General features: G+C 44.8%; 4 protein-coding genes; 2 read left to right on the top strand and 2 right to left on the bottom strand.

Annotated features, from left to right (window-relative positions):
• Positions 1-329: 329 nt before the first annotated feature.
• Positions 330-2,120, top strand: GSTUM_00003890001 (uncharacterized protein). XM_002835079.2 has 7 exons: positions 330-519; positions 575-964; positions 1,036-1,124; positions 1,175-1,230; positions 1,265-1,286; positions 1,365-1,600; positions 1,666-2,120. The coding sequence occupies exons 2-7, from the start codon at positions 930-932 to the stop codon at positions 1,681-1,683; spliced, it is 456 nt and encodes a 151-aa protein (XP_002835125.1). The 5' UTR covers positions 330-519; positions 575-929; the 3' UTR covers positions 1,684-2,120.
• A 1,185-nt stretch (positions 2,121-3,305) lies between these two features.
• Positions 3,306-5,682, bottom strand: GSTUM_00003892001 (uncharacterized protein). XM_002835080.2 has 9 exons: positions 5,203-5,682; positions 5,057-5,136; positions 4,863-5,006; positions 4,639-4,660; positions 4,506-4,558; positions 4,282-4,449; positions 4,020-4,228; positions 3,564-3,970; positions 3,306-3,508 (listed from the first exon to the last, which is right to left on the bottom strand). The coding sequence occupies exons 1-9, from the start codon at positions 5,513-5,515 to the stop codon at positions 3,345-3,347; spliced, it is 1,560 nt and encodes a 519-aa protein (XP_002835126.1). The 5' UTR covers positions 5,516-5,682; the 3' UTR covers positions 3,306-3,344.
• A 204-nt stretch (positions 5,683-5,886) lies between these two features.
• GSTUM_00003893001 (uncharacterized protein) lies at positions 5,887-7,268 on the top strand. XM_002835081.2 has 3 exons: positions 5,887-6,703; positions 6,787-6,863; positions 6,938-7,268. Exons 1-3 carry the CDS (start codon positions 5,943-5,945, stop codon positions 7,039-7,041), a joined length of 942 nt encoding a protein of 313 aa, XP_002835127.1. The 5' UTR covers positions 5,887-5,942; the 3' UTR covers positions 7,042-7,268.
• An 87-nt stretch (positions 7,269-7,355) lies between these two features.
• Positions 7,356-10,149, bottom strand: GSTUM_00003894001 (uncharacterized protein; the record flags this gene model as incomplete). XM_002835082.2 has 4 exons in its annotated part: positions 9,303-10,149; positions 8,012-9,279; positions 7,784-7,953; positions 7,356-7,709 (listed from the first exon to the last, which is right to left on the bottom strand). Exons 1-4 carry the CDS (start codon positions 10,028-10,030, stop codon positions 7,356-7,358), a joined length of 2,520 nt encoding a protein of 839 aa, XP_002835128.1. The 5' UTR covers positions 10,031-10,149.
• Positions 10,150-14,121: the final 3,972 nt, after the last annotated feature.

A 14,121-nucleotide genomic window follows, 5' to 3' on the forward strand; every position in this document is an offset into this window, starting at 1 on the left:
GTTTTCTTTTTTGTTAAACCGCGGTTTATTTGTAGCTAACTACAGGAAAATCCATGGCAAGCACCCTAAGGTATGGCCTGAAAACCTCCTTAACATAACAAAAGAAACTTCATTCACCCCCAAAACAAACAAATAAAAGATAAAAATCACTAAACAAATCCCGTCACAAATGAAAATCATTACATATTATCATGATGCCAAATCAGCATTCCTTGTAAAGGGAAAAATCCCCATCTTCACCGGAAAGTTAATCCTATTCTCCATCACATAAGAGAGAAAATCTCCCATCAGCTTCCTGCCCGCCTTACCCCCCTTCCACAGCTCCGACTCCGGACCGGCTCGGAGACACGAGTACTGTACAGTACTTGTACGAAGACTATTCAAGTCCTCTTATTGGTCACACCTGGAGCCGCACCATACCAAAAACAAATATATCAAACACCCTCCGCAGCTAGAGTTGCGACGACAACGACAACGAACGGTTTCTTCACTGAGCCGTCAGTTTGCTTGTGCTCTCAAGTGCGAGGTAAGTGCGAACAATTCGAACCCTTCGTCGCAGCTCAATCACTGACAGGATATCTGACCTCCAAAATCCTTATCACTTCGTCTGATAGGGCAATTTATTATTACTATCTTTATTATCTATTATTGTTTTTAATTTGACACAATTTCCGTCTCTAGGATCCACCCGGCTGAGGTAACCAACTACAGGGTATATGATAACTTTAATGGATCCACAAGCAACAGCTTTCTCCCACCGCAAACATTCATACCTCCACTCTACTCCACTCCACAACCATCCACATCTTCTCTTTCTCCCCACTACTCTCCCCCAGAGAGATACCGCCACTGCTCCATCTATTCCGGCTGGTTCTGATCACTTCCGTTTGCGCATCCACACAAATCAGGCACCCATCAATACTCTCCAAATGTCGCTTTGCGTTAACCGACTTCAAGAAGAGCGGTATTATCTGCCTACCTCCGCTATGCTTGGTCCTGTGAAATGTAAACTATAACTAACTTAGTTTTTTATAGTAAGCAATGGCGCAAGGATCACCCCTTCGGTTTCTATGCGAAGCCCGCGAAAACTCCTCAAGGCGGTCTTGATCTGATGAAATGGAGCTGTGGAATCCCTGGGAAGGAAAAAACCATGTGGGAAGGAGGGCTATTTAAGCTGGATATGATATTTCCCGAAGGCAAGCGATTACCCACTGGCCTCATTTATATGAAGTAATCCTCTCTAACATGGGACTTGATTATAGAGTACCCGACGAAGCCCCCAAAATGTACTTTCTTCGCGACCCCTTCCTTCGAAATTATCACATAACCGTTACAATCCGCTAATCAATAACATCTCATAATAGGCAAGTTCGTGCCACCTCTCTTCCACCCCAACGTCTACCCTTCCGGTACCGTTTGCCTTAGCATCTTGAACGAGGACGAAGACTGGAAGCCCGCCATCACTATTAAACAAATTCTCTTGGGTATTCAGGATCTTCTCGATGACCCAAACCCTGAGTCGCCAGCACAGGCGGATGCCTATAATTTGTTCAGGAAGGATCGCCCTGCATACGAGAAAAAGATCAAGTACATTGTTCGAGTAAGCATGTGGCATTCAACTCTCTTTGAATATTTTTTTCTAAATGGTCACGTATATAATAATAGGAAAACCCGGCTCCCTGAGCTTCGCATTAGATTCAAGCGCCCGGAGTATCGGATACCACGGGGAATGTTCATCGGGGGGAGGGGGGGGGTGATTGGCGGGTCACGTATCAACATTTTTTTCAAATGGTCATCTTTGAGGCAAACACTCTAGTCAAGTTAGCAAAAACAACGGTTTGAATGGATCGCTTGCACCTTAGCCCGTTAGGGGTTTTCTATTATGATCCAATTTCCGGTTTCTAAGCTCCTTTGTGTCCTTATCCACCTTTGCCTCTCTGCCTGTTCATGTATTATATGACTACCTGCTGCTCCCCATCACATATATATTTCTTTTTCTTCTACTCTTGTTCTCTATAGGTGGATTAAAGGGTGGAGCAACATCTCAAAGTAGCCACGGGGTCGCTAGGCTTAGTTTATGTTGTGCATTAAATTATCTACCTTTTCAACGTCTTTTATTACTCTGGGTGTACAAGTAGAGATGGATGTACAAGTAGAGATGGGGGAGGGTGTGGAGGTGAGTCAGTCACGATTCACTGTTCGTGGGTAAAAAACTACCCGTATGGTTCCGGCGCTCTTCATCGGACATAGTGCATGGAGCTTGCTCTCTGATTTTCTCAATCTTTTGTGCCTGGGGGGAGGGCGGAATCTGCGGGGTATCTGTTTCGTTCCTTAATCTATCCCGAATGTCCTGTCCCATTATTACCCACCTAACCACCAGGTCACAAAATCGCCCCCTCACTTCGCACTCCGCCTACTTATTCACATGTCTTGGCGGAAAGATTTTTCTGCGCACAGGAGTAATTTGGGCGCTACTGTAGATATTTCACATCTATGTTACGCACGATCTTAACATACCCATCGCCACGCCCAACCCTACCAACTTTTGTTCCGTATCATAACGAAAATTCAACAAATGCCATACGTAAACATCCAACTATCCGACGATGTATGTACGTTCGTTCCCTCCCCATATGGAAGTTTTTTTCGCTAACCCCTCTTACCCAAGCGGATAATCAAGAGCGCCGCAGCAACGACTACAACGGCAAACATCGCGCATTCAACGACTAAGGTGGGGGAGGTCTTTGTTTACTTGTCACTCTCATGAATGCGGAGAGGTGTAGGTGATAGCTAAGATAAGGATGGGGTGAGAAAGGCGTTAGAGGCACTGCTCTTAGCGTCTAATAAGTTGCGACAACGGGTTGAGATCACGAATGGGAGGATGGAAGCTATTCCCCGCACTAGAGCTATTGATCACGCGCTTGTTAATCAAAATCCTTCATCTTCCGGTCATAGTTGAATTGGTTGGCAAAGAGGCCGAGCGCTGGGGAAGGTTTCATTGGAAATACTGAGGTACAGCGATAAATTGTGATGCGTGCGAAGGAAATGTGATGGGGCAGCTAATTTTTTTTGCGAGGTCCCATCGGAATATGCTGTTTTCTCTCATTTTCTTTTCTTGAGAAAAAAGAGAAGGAAAGAAAAGAAGTTGCCAAATGAGTACACTACTTTGAGCACATTCTGAGGGATTTCATTACAGAAATGGGGAAACATGAGTCGTGTACTGGAAAGGCTAATTGATTCAAGACATTGTTTTTGTAAACCACATTGGTGCACCGACAAAAGAAAGATTCTGCTCCAGAGCCAGGTTTGCCAACCTTATTCAGACACAACCCCTGAAAATCTGTTCATACTCCTGGCGGCCTCACAGCATTGTAAGATGGGGGAGGTGGAGGTGGAGGTGGGGGATTGCCCGCTGGGGGAGGAGGTGGTGGGGGACTACTGGCGGGCATGGCCGAGTACGTCGATGCACCAGGGGCCTGGGGCTGTTGCTGACCATAATACGCTTGGCCTAACGAATGTATTAGTAGTCGGCCTAGAACAAAAGCTGGAAAGTGGGTCCTGACAGTATTGCATGTATGCCTGGTATCCGCCATACGGAGCATAAGGTTCTGCTCCTCCGTAATATGCGGCATAGGGGTTAACGTGAGATGCGCCATGAGCCCCCGGCGCCCCAGATGCCGCTACTGCCGCCTGTTGGGGGGGGGGGGCGGAAGGCGGAGGGGGTGGTGGAGAGGCCGGTTGCCCATGACTGTGATTTAAGCTGTGGGGGTTATGACCTTGGTTCTGTCCTTGTGGTTGGCCGTGTCCTGACATGGACGAAGTATAAGGATTGACGTTGTTACCTCCCCCATAATTAAGGAAACGGATAGGTTGAGGTTGCTTCTTATGATCCTCGTACTGAGATTTGACTGAGGTTAGAAGATCATCACAAAGCTCCTTTGCCCTCTGAACTTCTCGTGGATCAGGCCCACTGTGTAATGTTAGTGCCTCACAGCCTAACTTGAATGGGGGATTCATACGTCACATGTAGATAGAGCGGCTCGTCGCTCTCGTGGCCAAGACCATGTTCCATAAAACCAGACCCACGGCCTTTAATCTGCACCCTACAACGTGTCTCCTGCTGAATATGTTTAACATATTGGCCACCATGTCCGACAACGGCTGCCCGAAGGTTAAAGCCTGGAATGGGCTCAAGATTAACGGGAATCTTTTCTTCAGGCCATTTGCGCTAGTAGGGATGTCAGTTAGGTTCAACAAACAGGGTGATACTCCCAAGCTTACCCTTCCATACTCATCCCGCTCAACGGGCTCTGGTGGCTCCCTCCTCTTGAATCGGCGTTCGTCAACAAGATTCGGAAGATCCTGCTTCATGAGCTCCTCAATCTTTGACACAGCTTTCTCTAACCCTTCCTTGGTAGTGCTAGTGATATGTAGGTAGAGTGGTGGATTCTATTGTCAAAATTAGGCGAGGATCGTTGCAAAGTGGTAGGGGCATAGACTCATACCTGAGGAGTAGCCATAGACTTGTCAGGATAGTAGGCGCCGCGGGTGGTAACATCTTTAAGCGCAGAATGAGTGAGTACTCTATACACTAAAGCAAAAAACATGGGATCATATATGAGGGTAAGTGGGTCGTACCGGCGCCAGTTTCCTCTTTAATCTAAACAAGCACGGGTGATAGTCAGCGGCAAGACACCAAAGGGGTTATGCAAAACTATTTGCACATCATGTTTCAGTTTAAATGGCTCCTCCTTGAACTTCAGCTGTGCATAAGTATAAAGACTCGCCGAGTGCACGTGTAAAATACAAAGGGAAGGGAGTAGTCAATAGAGCTCACAACCGGGGAAGGGATCAATGTTTACCATTTTCTGAGTAGCGCCTTTTGTCAGTGTGTATCGGTTGCGAAGGTCATTAACTTCTATGTCTTTAATGTAGTCACCATCTGCGATATACATGTCACTATTGAATGTTGTTGTGCTCGGCGGGCTGGATGATTTTCCGGCGCTCTGTTAAAATTAGCAAACGCAAACCTCAACCATGGAAGGAATTTCCTCACAGAACGGATGGGCGGCACATCTACGTGTTGTATACCGCGCTTCGCTTGAATCTGAGCGTTGATACGGGCAGCTGCAGCAGCTAGTCGATGTCAGATGGAAAAATTAGAGCAAGGTCAGGTGATGCGGAGTGAACAATGGGGTTTACCTGCTGCGGCCGCTGGGTCAGGCTTCGACTCTTTTGCCGGTTCAACAGGAGGGCTCTCGGTAGATCTGCTAACAGAAGGGGGACTTCGGCTTCTCCGGCGATCGTCTCGAGTGGAAGAAAATTGGTTGTGGGGATTGGGAGAGCGAGAGCGACGGTCATCCCAACGAGAAGCGCCGCGACTGCTAACTGATTTCCCTCTCTCGGGTTCCCGATCTCTGTAGTCCCTAACGCGATCTCGGCCGCCATGGGAAGTGCTTCTTTGAGGCTCGTCCCACTTGCTTCGCTTCCTACGGTCCGAAGAGTCGTCGGTCATTGCGAATCGTGTTTGCTAGAGGAAGAAAGTTGAGGAAGGAGTGCCACGCGGAATCGGGTCGGTGTGCGGTGTAAGTTGAGGACAGATAGTGGTCAAAGTTGAGGAGGGAAGGATTGTTGATAGAAAGAGGAGTGGAGGCCAACAGTAGAGGAGGATGGGGCGAAAGAGGAAGGGCGGTAATTTACAAACTGTCTCGACAAAAATTAAAAGCTCCCACGTCTAGCCTTGATTGATGACTCAGCAGATTGAGTCTTTTTGGTGCACGTGAGGGGAAGGGCTTGGCAGCTGGACCATAGGGCGTAAGTGGAAAAGTATGATATGGGGATCATTGGTTTGAATCCTAGAATCTGGGAAAATCCTACTCCTTGTGACTTCCCCACCTCTCCTCCGCAAAACCATCACCCTTCACAAATATCCCCCTCCTTTAATGGCCGCTGTTCGTACCACCTGCTCCTCCCTACTGGGTAGGCCTGCAATCAACGCTTTGTCTCGTGCCATTGGGAGAGTCTATAACTCGTCCTCATCTTCATCCTCAACATCTGCCATATATTACAAGGCTCTTCACCGCCGCGTGAATCCTTTGCCTACGGCTGATCCCCCAGCATGGTCAGCTTCTGCAGCAGTTTCTTCAATTCTCTACGAGACTCCGCTACCTTCGTCCAATCCTCCAAAGCGCCATATCTTGAATTGCCTTGTTCAAAACGAACCGGGTGTTCTCTCGCGGGTTTCGGGTATCCTGGCAGCCAGGGGATTCAACATCGACTCACTAGTCGTTTGCAATACCGAGGTTCCCGACCTTTCCCGCATGACAATCGTCCTAAGCGGGCAGGACGGGGTGGTGGAGCAAGCCAGGCGACAGCTGGAAGATTTGGTTCCTGTTTGGGCTGTTCTAGATTACACTGCAGCACCTCTCATTCAACGTGAACTTTTGCTTGCGAAAGTCTCTATCCTCGGCCCGGAATATTTTGAAGAGTTGCTGGCTCACCACCGCGAGATTACAGCGGAAAATGTAGAGGCACTTGGTGAGCATGGGGTTGCGCCCGGGGACGGCGATTACCACCCCTCTAAGCTTCCAATTTCCCAAGCATTGAGGCATAAACACCAACATCTTCATGCTGTCACTCAATTAACCCATCAGTTCGGTGGAAAGGTGTCTGATATCTCCGAAAATAACTGCATCGTGGAGCTGTAAGAATACTTTATAAAGAACCAATTTCTTTTGCCCTCTTTTTTTCCCTCTACTGACACGTATCTGGGGATGAAAATGCAAGGTCAGCAAAGCCGTCCCGAATTGATGCGTTTATGAAGCTTATTGGGCCGTTCGGTATTCTCGAGTCTGCAAGAACGGGTACTATTTACTTCCCCCCGTGCCGGAATTATACAAGGGAACGGGGGATAACGGCTCTGACTATCTGGATCTAGGGTTGATGGCGCTGCCACGATCTCCTCTACAAACGAGAGCCGAAGAAATTGAAGTCAAGGATGCCGGTGATGTGGTGGATGCTAGTACACTCCCTCCTGGCTAAGCCATAGATACCTTTTGCCTCTTGGGGGGGACCAAATCCGTAATCAAAATCCCCCCTGTCTACTATATCAGCTGCCGACGAACTTGAGATAGACGAGGCTCGAGTTTTAGTATTTCCCAAAGGGAGATCAAATCTTGAGCGTAATTAAGAGCCTCATGTTAGTGAATAGAAAATGTTAACATGCGCCTAGTATGTGTGCGGGTAATAAATTGTATGTTTTTTAAATGTAGACAAAGACTGGCCAAACTGAGCACAAGTATAAAGGGCGCCGGAGGGAAAGGAACAAGGAAACGATTCATACACAGAAGCCCAACTCATCTCAAATGAATGTTTGCTCCTATGGGATTAGTCGAATTGTAAAATATCTCCATCTGCAGCTTGCCAACGCGGACCAAGCATAATGCCTCAGCGTGAACAGCCAGTCTCCCGCCCAACGCTTTCCTCATTGCTTCATACCCCACACCCCCAATCTTCCAGCGCACAGGAATCCTAGGTGTGATTGTTCTTCCTTCCACTGCCGGCTTGATAGCGAACGGTTTCGAGGACTCAATTTCCCCTAATTCGTTACACCGATATTTTGCCGTACCATTGATTGCTTCTACCGTAACCTCGTCTTTGCGGAGCGGATTGTTGACGAGGAAATCGGCTGTGGAAGATATCAAATGAATCTGGGGTCGAGAAATAATAAGTACTTTACTGAGGAGATGCCAGTGCCGGTATCTAGAGGTGCAGATATGCTTACATTCGCGGAGTCAATAAAGGTTGGAGGGGAATCGGATGCCCCGCCGTTTCTAGGCACTGGGAGACGTGGGGTCGGCATGGTCACGTTGAAGTTTGAGAGAAGTTTGGATAGTAATGGCATGGAGGGTATGCTGTTGGTATGTGGGTGTAAAGTGATTGTGGTGTTATAGCCTGCGATCTCTGGTAAATTTGGAGCATGCAGGGGGAATATATTGGTGGAGGCACGTACCAGATACGTATTTGCCAGCGAGACGTTTACCCGCCTCCTCAGCCATGTGGCCCCCGTGAGCTTGTGGATCCCACGTTGCTCCGATAGAGAGGGAGTTTATTCCTGCCATCAAATGTCCATTGACTATACTCGCATTTCCTAATACAAAGCCATCGTACATGATGTGAACGCTCATGTGAGGAACAATGATCTCCCAAGGAGTTGGATTTTCGAGACTTAGACCGATTCCAAGCGTGGCGGACTGCGTTGTTGTATCGACAATGAGTACTTCGTTGACTTTTGGTAACGGCATCTGAGTGGTCGGAAGTCCATCAATTTTTATCTCTCCCGAGGCAGGGATATTCCTAACAACAAATTGCCCAATGATGGTTCCAATTCCTACATCTGTTGATCCATTAATGCCGAGAAATATCGATTTTCCGTCACCCGATAGAAGCTTCCGAACGATTTTATCAAAAATATGGTAATCCTCGATGTCCACTAATGAGTCGCGAACCTCGGCCTGAACGTAAAGGTACTTGGAATCATTTGAGGTTGCTGAACTCGCCGGGATCCACTTTGGAAAATGCAGAGTTCCGAATCTGTGGCCTTCATAAGTTGCGTCTGCCGTTGCCTTTAAGCGACTGACATCTAATGGAAAGGTCATTTTTTGAGGCAGGCGAACTGTGGCAAGTACATCAGCACTCAGTCGTAGTGATGCCTCTGGAGTCCCTTTAGGGGCATTCGGAGAGGGAAGCTGAAATTTAACACCGGACAAGCTGAATGATTTCACGACGCTATCGAAACTGTGCCCGGGAAAGGGGGCTGGGAGAGTGATGGTTTGAAGAAATTCTAGCAGCCAGCTAGGCGCATTAGAGGTTGGAGATTGCGATCCTTGAATGTATACAGTAGTGTCTTTTCCGTGTAGATAGGTGCCTAAGAATATGTCGATCGGAGATGTGTGGGAACCTGGGCACACTGTTACGAGTTCCTCAGGAATATTCCGAACGATTCCAAGCACATCCACACCGACGTCGGTTTTAGACTCAACTGAGAGGTGTGAAGTCTCAGCAGTGGCTAAATTTACTAAATCATCTGCCTTGCACCCAGACAAAAGAATGACAAAAGATAGGGGTGGTACATCGAATTCGAGTGGATATGGATTTTGCAGAACGGTAGAGACGTTGACACTGAGCGCTTTGTGTCCTGGAAGAGTTATTTCCCCAACATCCATCCGGTTAACCTGGAACTCAGGCAGAGAGGGCAATTCTGATTGACCATATGTCAGTCTATTGACCGGGTATTTTATTACTTGTATCTGGAACCTTCAAAGGCCATCTCTTCGGATATTTTCATGGTCCGCAAGTGAAGCAGGCCGGACTTCAACCCTAAATCTGCCACACCGAGCACCCTGATCTTCCCCAACCCCCCAACAAGATAATCGTTGGCTAGGCTACGAACAGTGTCCCGGGATCCGAGTTTGACATCGGACACGAAGTCCAACTTTGTAGTTTGGCCATTCCTAACGGGGAGTACAATTGGTGGGGTACTTGCGGTGACGAGGAGACCGCCATCATAGTCAGGTAAATAAACCTCAACGTTGGTCGCGTCTATCGATATCTGGTTGACAATCCAAGTCCCTGTGCGGCCTAAGCTCCGTACAGCTTGGCCTTTGACACGACTAGCATCCATCTGAACGGACGCTTGCACGCGAACCTTCACTCCATTATCGGTAAAGGAGTCGACGGATAGATGAGTGATATCCAGGACAACGGCTTCTTTGGCATACTGAGCAGCCGCTGCAGGAGCAAAAAATCCCAGCAACAGAACGCTGATTGCGCTAACGCAAAGAAATACTAGAACTATTAGGTCGAGCCTAATTAGTCTTGGCGTTCCAGAGTGCTCAGTGGCAACGGCGTTAGAAGGCCGTGATGGGTCTTCGGCATAGTTAACGGGGGGAGTTTCTGAAGAATTGGACAGAAGAGATGTTCTCTCAGTGGATGAAGCCGGAGCATGGGTGGGGGGGTTTCGTGGGAACATCGTGTGGGGGGTGCGCACCCGTAGAAGGGGTGCAAAGCGAGAGGAGGGACAGTCGGAATGAAATAGGACGGGTGATTTGATCAAGCAAATTGAATAGTGGAAAAATGCAGAAAGGGCGGGAGATGTTACTAACTTTAGGGGTACAAGTGGGGGGAGAGGCAAAGCGAAGAGGGAGAAGGTGTTGGTGGATAAATTTATGGGAGGGCGGATGAGTGAGAACATGGTAATGTATTGTGCTTGGACAAAATTAACCCCGATTCAACAGAGGAAAATCTTTGGCGATGACAAACACACTTACCCACCAACCCTCTATCACGAAAACAAAACAAAAGAAAATTAAAAGATGCAAACACATAGTAGAAATTAATATTTGACTATAAAAACAATCAGTCATCATCTGGCTAATCCCTCTCTCCCCTCTCCTAGCCTTAGGTTCAACACAATCCTTATTCTATTTCTCATATGGGTATCTGAAAACCCATTTTCTCATCTTTCCTTCTCCCCTTTCCACAGGTACCTCATCCCCCCACATTGCCTTCCTTTTCCACATCTCCTTTATCCAATACCTATGAGCTAATGCCTATTTCAACCTCTCTTGAGCTAGATCCTCATTCACATGAACTCTTTCTTATGACTTGTACTTTCTAAAATGCCTTTTTTTTGAGTCTTCTCCTTATTGTCCTACTAGAAACATTGGGAACAACTTGCTCAGCAATGTCAGAATAGGTAGTATGGTGATTTTTAAGAGCTTCTACCACCATAGAATCATCTTCTGATTTGGTAGCTTTAGGATGTCTTCCTCTACCCTTATTCTCCCTACCCTCTTATTGTTCTTTTGCAATTGTGTCTCTAACATTAATGTAGGAAATATTAAGGTAGAGGGAAATTTGCTGATATCTCATTTAAGGCTCATGTAACCTGAGAATCCTTCCCATGGTACACTCAGGGAGATGTGTGGAAGGAATAGGTTTTTTGGCATTATTGCAAAGAATAGGAGGTATAGTTTATTGAAAAAAAGAATTAGGCAGAATGATTTCTTCTTGATTGACTTAGAGCAATATTTTTGGATACTGTTGAGAGTGTGAGGTGATGAAGAGAAGTAGGTTACCATCAATTATTGAATCGGTGTTAATTTTATCAACGTACAATACCAGAATGGTAACAGAGATGGCTATGACAAGCTTGCTTGTCAAATGAATAGTCTCATATGAGAATGATTGAGGAGCAACAAAGGAGTGAGAGTGAGAAGTGGTGTGGGGTTTCTCAGTTTGCAGTCAGACTAAATAGATATTAGTATGATACTAAAAAAACAAAAAAAACAAAATAAAAGACTGGTGAAATACGCTAGTACAAGATCTCTTATTATTGATCAAGTAGGATTGAGGCTTGTCACATGATATCGTAATTGGTACTCAGGTATATCATGAATTTATGGTACAAGGCACTAGTAATATCTCCTTGAATTAGTAAGCTTCAAAATAAATAAAACATTATGAGAATACAGTTGCACCTCACTATCCCAGATAGCCAAAATCTGCGCATTTTGTCCAGATCAGCATGAAATCTGGAATAGTGGAGTAATGCCAATAATATATTTCATAATTTCTCACCATAGAAGTTGTACAAAGTGTTTTTATCTTAACAATCATTCATAACCAGTATTGATATGCCTCCACTTTCATGCTTGGTTGAGACACAGCTTGTATTATCACCTTCCTCCTTATCAGCATCATGCTCCTTACTGCTAATCTAATTATACTGGTATTCCAGATCAATAATAGTCCCTTCCTCCTCACCTCTTCTTGAACTTTTCCCCTCTCCTGCACTATCCCTGAGATTCTCCTCCAGCTCTCCTGGTTACCCGCATTGGGCTTAAAGGATTGGATAAGCGCAGTTTGCTGAGTAGAACAAGTTCTTCAATAGCTAAGGTAAAATTATTAGAGAAACCAAGAAGTATAAGTTACACCTCACAGGTGGTAATAATTGAAGAAGAAATTTACCTAATAAGAGCAGAATTCAGTCTCTACATAGAAGAGACAAGTTGATTGACAGGTATAGTGCTCTTTCCATTGCTATCACATTTCGGAGAGGGAAAAGTGGTTGTTTCAAGCTCATGTACAAATCAAGCAAGTTCCCTAGTATAGTGAATTGTAGTTTCCAATTCAATTAAAGGAATAGGAATAGGCTGTAGTTTATCATGCTCAAAGTTATAATCAATTTTGTCTAATTAATTAGCAGGACAATAAAGAACTCCAGTATTGATCCCACACTCAACAACACCTATTACATCAGGAACTAGATGGTCATTCTCAATGTGGCTGGGGGGTTTGAATTCTTTATTGGTATCATTCAAGTAAGAATTGAACGAATCCTGATTCTGACATGTTTTATTGAGCATTGTCCAGTCTTCTAAAAACCCTTAACGCTGTGCTGAAATGAAGTCTTTGGTAAGGTTTTCCCCAAGGTTGACTTGGGAGTCAGACAGTGGTGTTGTGATTTTTTCCTTTCGTCCAACAGTTTCTAATTGTGTTTGCCATAACTGAGTCCCATGCACTTGCTATCAAATAAATAGCCTGTAAAATGTCAATTTTGAGAGGTTTTTGGCCATGGAGATTGAAGTGTTGAACCATGTACTCTGCATATAGTAGTTTGTAGGAGGCTTTGAAGAAGGCAATAATTCCTTAATCAAGAGGTTGAAGAAAGGAAGTTGTATAACATGGAAGGTAAATAAGCTTGATATTTGTTAAAACTGTAGGAGTTGGTTCAGTATACTCGAGTGGAGAGGACTCAGGGCAGGAATAAGTAGGACAATTATCTGTAGCAAAGGCAATGTGTTATTGTGAAATTCGTATTTTGTCATTGAAGCGACAAAGAAACTCATACTATAACTCTGTTAGAAGCTAAGCTTTCTTGTTAAATCTATAAACTACAGGAAGATTGTCAGGATTGACACACTGCTGACGAAAGTACTAAGGCCTTTCTGCTTATCCTATTACCTAAACCTTTCTCTTATCTGTTCCAGCTTTATTGATAATATGAAAAGTTGTAATTCTTGTTTCTTCATCCTCTCTCCCTCGATACTGCTTACAATTCTCAAGCTGCATATTAGATGATTGTGGCTGTTCATTGAACATAAATCTTCTTTCATCACAATTCTATTGATTACTGAGATGGAAAGGTACTAGCTCTCTAGCTCAGCTCTCTCATTGTACTGGAAGTGGAGCCTGATCTACCTTACCTGATTGGCCATATGTCCGTAGTTGTTTAAAGTTATGTCAATTTTTAAACCACTGCGACCATTTAATTGATATCTCAAATCCATTATGTGGCTCCTCCACTCATGCCTCTTCAAGTGTTGCTTGAATCATTTTTCCTTGAGTACGAATAATCTCGTCAGTTACAGGTATGCATTCATATTCAGCCGCATCCATCCAAAGTGCATAGAAATGCTCAAGGAAAGTATTGTTTTCACTACAACTTTTTTTACTTTGCAGCAATTGCACCGATTAATAGAGTTGGTTATTAGCTATTATCTTTTTATTTTTTCCTTTTTTACTCGCCTTGAGGATATTCTCCCTTTCCCTTAGCTGCCCATCCCTTCAAGTAGTTAGATAGATTTCAAATCATAGGAGGGGATCTATTTATTCCATTAGGGCATTCATTAAGCAGTGCAAATTTAGTAACCTTCATCTTTGGATACCATAAATAAAATAATAGAGATCATATTTCTATATCATCGTCTATTCAAGCTTTTTGCTAGTCAATTTTGTTAGTTGCATTGTATGGACTCGTGATTGTACTCAAAAACTCCACTTTTACATATCCCTGTACTCGATTCTTCTTATACAACTGGCAGTACTATTGACTCAGTCAAGGTGCAAAACAATTTTACAAAAATGCCTAATCTCTTTCCTACTCAACCTTTATCTCTTTTTAGGAATAGGACTTTTAAGTCTACCCTAATATTTTGTTCAACAGAATTAAATTCTATAGGAGCAGGGATAACTTGCTATGAGGTATCATACAAATCTGAATATGCCTATTTTACAGTTCAGTAAGTGCTTTTACATACGATTTCACTACCCTCACTT

This window comes from Tuber melanosporum (genome assembly GCF_000151645.1).
Source record: "Tuber melanosporum whole genome shotgun sequence assembly, scaffold_1, strain Mel28".
NCBI lineage: Eukaryota > Fungi > Ascomycota > Pezizomycetes > Pezizales > Tuberaceae > Tuber > Tuber melanosporum.